The 7968-nt window shown below is 47.5% G+C and overlaps 1 protein-coding gene across 2 annotated transcripts in view; it reads right to left on the bottom strand.

Annotated features, from left to right (window-relative positions):
- Positions 1-371: 371 nt before the first annotated feature.
- Positions 372-7968, bottom strand: part of DCP1B (decapping mRNA 1B) — a 56997-nt gene continuing 49400 nt past the window's right edge. For both annotated transcript variants that reach the window (XM_039236356.1, XM_039236357.1), the window contains exons 7-9: positions 5429-6292; positions 2968-3216; positions 372-588 (exon numbers count right to left, since the gene is read on the bottom strand). In XM_039236356.1, the coding sequence (XP_039092287.1) occupies positions 508-588; positions 2968-3216; positions 5429-6292 (1194 nt within the window). In that variant the 3' untranslated portion in view covers positions 372-507. The remainder of the gene's footprint in view (positions 589-2967; positions 3217-5428; positions 6293-7968) is intronic.

The following is a 7968-nucleotide window of genomic DNA, read 5'->3' as shown; positions in this document are numbered from 1 at the left end:
AACTGGATTTTTACAAATGAAAGGTTTATTTTGTCTGGTAAAAGAAAACCATTACCTCCAAAGGCTAGGGTTGGTCCGCATAGGCTAGTCTGTGGGGTGACACTGCCACCTGGTGGCTGGCATGCGCTCCGGCACAAGGAGCTCAGCACTCCCCTGCGATCAAAGAACCAGAGCTATTAATAACAAAGAAACCAAGTTTCCAGAACAGCCCTTCCTACTGAGAGACTGATTCTTGTAGAAGTGGCCCCATACCTGCAAGGAAAAAATAATTTAAGCTTGGAATTTACTGTGTGATATGAGCAAAAGACTTCTATCCACTCAATTCTTAGTACCAGGTGTACTGAAGGATGTGATTAAAAAAAGAGCTTGACTGAAAAAAATTCTGAAACGTTTTACTTCATATCGTACATACTTTAAAAAAAGGCGGAAACATTTAGGGTAACACCATTGATGTGAAAGAATCTTGAGCCACAGGACCTTGAAAATCAGTCTGAGAATGTTTTGCTTTCACATCGTCTTTTTCATGGCTGCTTGTGTCATGCTGAAGAGATAAGCTTCGTAGATTATATTCAAGAAGTTATCATCGTTCTGGAAAACAAAATCAAAAGACCCAAGGGAATATGATTTGGCTGGCAGGAACCAAAGGCTTCCTCTCTCTGTCTCGGAGTTGAACTGGCATTCTGACACTAAGACGCTCCTCTCTGCCTGTCTGCTCCAACGGCTGATGGTTTTTCACCATACATGTGAGGGTTAAGTGGGACCGGAGGCAAGGCCTGACAGAGTCAGTTGCTGGTGTCCAACAGTCGGTCTGAGAAGTAGCAAGTCTCACTGCCCACAGCACAGATGGGCAGCCCAGCCACATGGCGGTATGGGATGAGGGTCACTAAGAAAAGCCTGGGCCTGTTGTGGGAAAAGATACAGGTCCTAACAGAAGGCTGGAGTGGGAGGCAATAATCCAGGTCAGTGGTTCTCAAGGTTTGGTTAAGGAGAGTTCTGGGGCTTCTTAAAGGTTCTCCAAGTCTCCCACGAGGTATACACTCTGTTTCGGCATCAGGGAAGATTTACTTGCAACATGTTTCATTTATAGCATCAAAACTAGCATAATTCTCCCATTAGTTATGGAAAGTTTTGGTCTGGGCGAGTGGGCAGCAGTTAGACTGGCAGTCTCTGGGCTCCTCTGCCTGGCTAAGGGCTGAGGGAGGAAAATCATGGGTCTAATCAGTGGTGCTCTTTGTTTTTAATTCTAGAGACTTCTCCCTCCCACTCAAATCCTTTAAAGCTTTAGCAATTCACCCACATTTCACATTCCCCCTTCATTCCCTCTTGGCACCCCACGCACAGAGTTAGTGTTATTCTCATGCAGTGAAAGAGCGATGTTCTCCCTGTTTTTCCTACAAAGTAGCCACGAAGTCCCTACCAACGAGCGAAGACTAAAAACAGTCTGCGTGAGTGACTTCCAAGAGTCCATCAGGAAGATATGTCTACAATATGGGGAAAGGTAAAGTGTATGCAGAGAGTGGACGGAACATAATTTTCTACCTAGCAACATACCGGGCCTGCTCTAGACTTTTGGAGTCTTGGCTCCTGTTCAAAGATCTTTGGAACAGTGTTTTCTAAGTGGAATGAACCCGAAAAAAATGTGAAACTTTTCAATTTAAATGTTTTTTCTTCATTGCTCATAAAAAAAGAAGTTTATAGATGTCCTAAGTCCTCACGAACTTATCATGAGTGGCTTGAAAAGGTGGGAAATACTTTTACCCTGATACTTGTTTACAGATTAGTGGGGCCCACTCATTTGTTGCTGATCTTTAGTGGGCTGCTCTCCTGCTTTCACACTCGGGACGCAGATTGCTAGCCCTCACTCCTTCCCTTCCCTCCAAAATATGTGACTTTTCAACAATATTTTTAATAATAGAGACCACAGTCTTCTTAACTAGGATGGGACAACTGCAGAGTGCTGGCTGGCTCTCTGAAAGTCTGCCAAAGCTTAGGCAAAGTACCACACAAGTTTTCTTAAAGACTATCTAAAAGACACCTAACTACGATAACTGAGGTGTCTGAAGTCTGTGTGGTAAGTGTTCCACTTTTCAAGGCCTGGCATGTATTTTTGGTGTGCTTCACCAGGCAGACTGCTGAATGGCCTCCGGACGCCCAGCCCTTGCAGTCCTGTTAGTACCACAGCCCCAGCCCAGCGCAGCGGGAAGGAGCACTCTGCAGCCAGACTGGGGTTGAATCCTAGCTCCGTGATTTCCCAGCTGTGGCCGCAGCCCTGTCACTTAGCCTCAGTTTCCTTGTCTCTAAAATAGGGTTGTTGCAGAAGGATTAAATGAATTAATATAAGTGAAGCATTTAAGACAGTGCCCAACGCAGAGCTCTCTACACATGGCAGCTGTTATGTTGTTGTTATCTCACAAGCCAAGTAAGACACATGGCTGACCAAGAAGTCCCCTCCCCTTCCATCCTGACCCTTCAGCAGGTTTCAGAATTATTTGTAAAATATGCCCTTAGTAGTCACAGCCACTTCTTGCTTCCCTACATGTTTCCTCCTTCTTCAACAGTCTGCATGAACCTTCCTCTAAATGTTGTAACTTGCTCAAGATGGCTCTCACCTCCATTTCCCCACGGTGAGCAGTCTGGGCACTGGCCAGCACCTATGATCCTCCCAGTGGCTGCTTAATTACACGGTATACGTTTCTTTCTTTTCTGGCAGGTGACAGCTTGGAGGACTCAGTCAATATTACAAAATCCTTGATGGCCTGAGACACCCAAAGCCACAGCCAGTATTCGGAACCTCATCCAGCTAACCGAGCACAGAGGCCACTGGGGTCTTTAGGTTGAATTGTTACATGGTCCTTTTTTTCTTGAGGAGTACTAAGTAGGCATTAGCTGAGTCTTTATCTCAAAGCAATAACCAACAGGTCGGCAGTGTTGGGAAAGGGAAGAAGAGAGACGACATGGCTCTCCTACCTGAATGAGGTACAGCAGTGCTTCCTGAAGCTGGAGCTTGGTGAGTGGGCTGCTGGTGATGGCGGGGGGCTCCGGGGTCTGCAGAGGCAGGAAGAGGCTGGTGGAGGTGGCAGCTGGTTCTTGGCTTCCCAGGGGCAGGAGCCCACCATCCCTCTCCTTTGGCGGGGCACAGGTGGGTTGTGTGAACACCATGGGGGACATGAGCAGAGAAGGAGCCACTGTAGTAGGGACGCGCGGAGGTGAGATGGCCTGCTCATGGCAAATACACAGAGGGGGCAGTAGTAAGCAGCAACCCGTTGAAAAGGAAGGTAGACAGATAAGGAGGCCCCCTTGCTTGCAAGAGTGGGTATACATGAGTTTCAGTATTAATTGCTCACAAGTCCACTAGGTGGAGGAGCCCGCAGGAGACTGATTCCTGCTCAGCTTGCCACGTATTTTACTTTGTCATTACTAGGCAGCGCTGGCAGTCTGCCGCTGTGACTGCTGTTCCCACTGCATACGAAGCTCATCCTCCGCGTAATATTTTTTGCAGTTTACCACCATCACGTGGCAGCCTGCCTTGAGGACTGCAGGCCTCTTCCTCGGGGCTAACTGACCACCACTCTGACCTAAAGGTCCAGTAACCCACGTGAATTGTTACACTTGCTAGGGGCACACACACATTTCTGCTCCTGATTTCTCCACGTGGAGGAACCTTCCCGGCCTCTCTCGACACTGCTCGCTGACTTCTCACTAGGAAGGAGACATGGTCATTAGGTTCAGCCCTCCTAGGTCCCTCTCTGATCGGATCTGCCCACTTGCGGAGAGCATCCAGCTCAGTTCGGGGGGGGGGGGGGCTCGTGGTGCTCCGCACAGCTGGGGGCTTGTCTGTCCAAGTGAGTAGGTAGATCTCACTTGGCTGAACACCTAAAACCAAGTTTTCCAACAGCTTCTCCAGTTATGCAAGTGACATTTGGTTCCTTGTCCGACTGACTCCTACAGCTGTCTCTCATTCATTTCTAAGGCAGGTGAGAAAAAAGAATGCTACTGTCAGCCTTCATGAGAAGGGGGCATTAAGGCCAGCAGTCTAGAAGCTGCTGTGATTTTTTATAATCACTCCCTCAGTATCTTTTTGGGCAGAAAGAAGCTTGGCGGAAGGCAGGTTGTTTTCCTTTAACTGTCCCTATCTGCCATGGCGAGGCGAGGAGCTGGAACAGAAACCACCCGCAGTGTGGTCCCGGCGCCCTCAGGGAGAATGCAGTGTGGGCTGACAGACGCACACTGTCGTGATCAGCTCTCCACACATGCGGGCGCTGAAGAGAACTGAGAACTGTGCCCACCGAAGCTGATGTCCCACTATTAGCACCAACTTTTCTGGCGTCCCATCTAAACCACCAAAAGAAAAAAGCAGGTATGAAAGAGACAGGACACTATGGCACTGAAATGAGGCGGGCAGTGGGTAACAATCGCTTCTGTGAGACTGTCATAAATAATCACCAACACTTTGGCTCAGGCTCTCACATATACAAAGACTTAGGTGCTATGATCTTTGTTTTCAAAAACGTGAAGGACCTTTGAGGAATCGTGTCAGCTACTTGCCAAAGCAGGACAAATAGACCAGCGCTGACATCTGTAATGAACAGGGAGAATGTCCTAACTTTTAAACCCCATGTCTTCTCAGTTAATTTGTGCCAATCCAAACGGGAAAAAAAAAATCAGAGGTCTCCAGATGTTACTCACAGGCGATGAAACAGCTGTGGTTTTCTCACCACTCCAAGTTACTGATCAACTTAGAGAACTGCCTTCCTTGAAGGACAGAGTATTTCTTAAAGTGTCCCCTCCCCCCTCGCACCCCCCGTCTGGCACTTTGTGTGTGTGTATGTGTGGTGGGGGGGTTAGATGGCACACTCACTCCTCTCTTGGTCTTCTTTAAGCTATACTGGCGAAAGAAATAAAACCAGCCTGCACCCCTGAGGCAGTGAGTCTGTGCACCTTGTCACTTGTCACACGCCCGCAGGTACGTCCCCACAGGGAGCACGGTGCCTGGCGTGCAGTAAGTGCTCAGAGGTATTTACTGAATACACACATAAACAGTAATGATGTTAAAATAATCAGAAAAGGTCGAATGTCTGGCATCTCACAGGATTTCAGAGCAGGCAGTAAGAGCCCATGGTCAAAGATTAGGGGGTTCTCTACACGTCCGTGCTGTTTCCTGTGTTCACGTGCTTGTGTTGGGCCTATGATGCTGTGAAGATTTAACTGTACAAAGAAAGTGTCTCTAACAGGCGGGAAGCCCCCAGATGGCCAAGTGAAGAAAGAATGTTCTCTCCAGGCGGCAAGTTATGGTGATAATAAGGTGCACAGATGTGGTGCTCGGCGCCCTGCTCTGCACAGAAATGTCCCCGAGAGCACAGAGGCTGATGCCAGGTTTCACCGCAGTGCAGCAGTACCGCCCGCACGCCCCCACCCCCGAGACACGCACCTGAAAGAGAGGGGTCTGCTTTTCCGTGCTGGGGGTCTTGTCCATCCAGGACTCCAAGGCCTTCCCTGTCCTAGAGCTCTGGGTCACCACGGGGAACTTCGCTGCCAAGGCCGGCCGGCCGGACGCGTGCAGCTGCTGCTCTTGCTGTACAATCTGAAGCTTTTTCAGTAACTCCTGAGGGGAGATTACTCCAGAGCCACTCGCCTGATTGCCAGAGAGGGGGAGCATTGGTCTTGGGTGTGTGGACTGCTCTTTTCCATGAGCCGGATGTCCTGGTGTCTGATGTGGAAGGGCGCCATTGAAGTACCCTACCTGTGGCTGCACCAGCCCCCTTACTGGAGCTCCAGCACCGGCAGCAGGGAGAGCGGTGCTGAGGTTTGGGGTAGCTGAGCCCGCAGGTGCTGATGTACCAGGCTCATACTTGTTCACTGGCCTTGGGGCGCTCTGAAGCTTCTCCAACAGGTTCTGAGTTCTGGAAGCACTTTGTACACGACAGGAAGTCCCGGTGCTGTGGGGAGACACCGGCTGGACAGGCCCCAGAAAACCCTCACCGGCAGAACAGGTGTTGCCATTTTTGCAGGGCCGGCTCTCAGGCAGTTCTGACAGTGGGTGGAGGTCTGCGCTCCTCACCATGAGTTTCTGAATGGCCGGACAGAGCTGCTTCTCGAAGGGGGGTGAGTGTCTTCTGGGTTCCTCATAGGAGAGTGAGCGTACAACCCCCTGCCTGACCGGAAGTTTCTCCTGCTGCTGCTGCTGCTGCTGATGGATGGTCTGTGGGGACCCCACAGTTTCCTGACATGTAGATTTGTCCTGCTTCCCAAAGAGAGCTGTCAAGGACAAGTGTTGTGGTTCGGGGTCTAAGATCTTTAAAAAAAAAAAAAAAAAAGTCTGAAAATGGGTCCAGAGACAATTTGGTTATATAGAGGGGCTATGAAACATAACTAACCTCACTGATGATTTCTTCTATTTACATAGGATCAATTAGAAAGGATGAAAAAACTATAATTATAGTTAATTTTAGAAATCTAAGACTTCCTTTTAAGGTCAAAATTTTTCACAGTATTCTTCTCTACCACACCTGAGATAGTGGTTATATTCTAGCATCTGTTGATAAAATAGGCCCTTGATGGGTCTGGGGTTCACAGACTGGGGACCACTATGGTACAAAGTTATATATACTAAAGGGGAAATAATCTCTTCAACAGGAAGTCCGCCTAACCCTGCAGAGTACAAGAAGATGCTGAGGAACGCACAGAAATGTGAGGATTTTTGTAGAATTAGAAATTTAGGAATGGAAAGAAACGTAAGTCATCTAATCTAACTTGACCCTTTCAACCATATACCAGTAGCTTTTAAAACAATCATCATGTGCATGCATACGACGTGCCCTGGCCCGATCAGTCACAAAGCTACCTCCTTCCTGCTCTGTATCACCTCCTGCTCCTTCTGCTGTTTTCTGTGTTGTTGGGCTAAGGAAACATGAGCTTCATTCTAAAGTCAACATATTCCAGTTTCTCTATTAAAATTTTTTTCCATGGAAGGCAAACAAAAATAAAAGAAAGCTAAAAGATAATTATTTAAAAAAAAATCAACATGAGCCTTTCATTTAGCCAGTCTTTATGTCTTTTGGCTCTATCTTCATTTTCAAAATTGACTTAAAAGAATTCCTTAAAAAAAAAAAACCAATCAAACCTTTAATGAGGAATCTCCAGAGGAAACAGAAATAGCCACATTACATTTATAATCAATAATGGGACTTCCAGATTAGCAGTTTTGTTAATGCGGCACTATTCTGAAAAATACATGTACAAAATATGCTATCGTCTTTATATATTTAGATGCAGATGCCATGAGAAGTCATCAGGTCTACAGAGGACTGTACACCCTTCCTCATAACAGGAATCCAGCTCCATGCTCAGTGCGCCACGCCACACCCAGTATGGTGGAAGCGCTCAGAAATGTCTGACTGACTTGCTGCCTTAGTGTCCTTCCCTCCGTAGCTCTGGGAAGCCAAGCACCTACCTCAGGAGAACAAGGGCCTGCCAGGTAGCATTCCTGTCAGCTCTGACATTATGAGTTTGCTGTTTTTTTAAAAACACATTATCTAAGGAGTTCAAGTCCATAGAGACGAGCACAGAGTATGGTAAATGCCAAAATTAAAAATTTCAACCTGCTTCTAGGAAGAATACATTAATAATAATTTTTTAAAAATCTTGAATTTGAATTCTCTCTTTCTTGGGTTTACCTTCAAGCACCTTTGAACAGTACCGGGCTCTCCCTTGACTATACTCTGGGTCAAAGTTCTTTAAGAATTCTAGGGAGACATTGGGGCGCCGGGGTGGCTCAGTTGGTTAAGTGTCTGACTTCGGCTCAGGTCATGATCTCACGGTTCATGGGTTTGAGCCCCGCGTTGGGCTCTGTGCTGACAGCTAGCTCAGAGCCTGGAGCCTGCTTCCGATTCTGTGTCTCCCTCTCTCTCTGACCCTCCCTTGCTCACACTATCCCTCTCTCTCTCAGAAATAAAAAAAATTAAAAAAATA

Source organism: Hyaena hyaena, unplaced genomic scaffold (genome assembly GCF_003009895.1).
Source record: "Hyaena hyaena isolate Hyena2069 unplaced genomic scaffold, ASM300989v1 scaffold_108, whole genome shotgun sequence".
In the NCBI taxonomy this organism is placed as follows: Eukaryota; Metazoa; Chordata; class Mammalia; order Carnivora; family Hyaenidae; genus Hyaena; species Hyaena hyaena.
The sequence above is the reverse complement of the archived record's forward strand: the minus strand, read 5'-3'. Positions and strand labels throughout refer to the sequence as shown.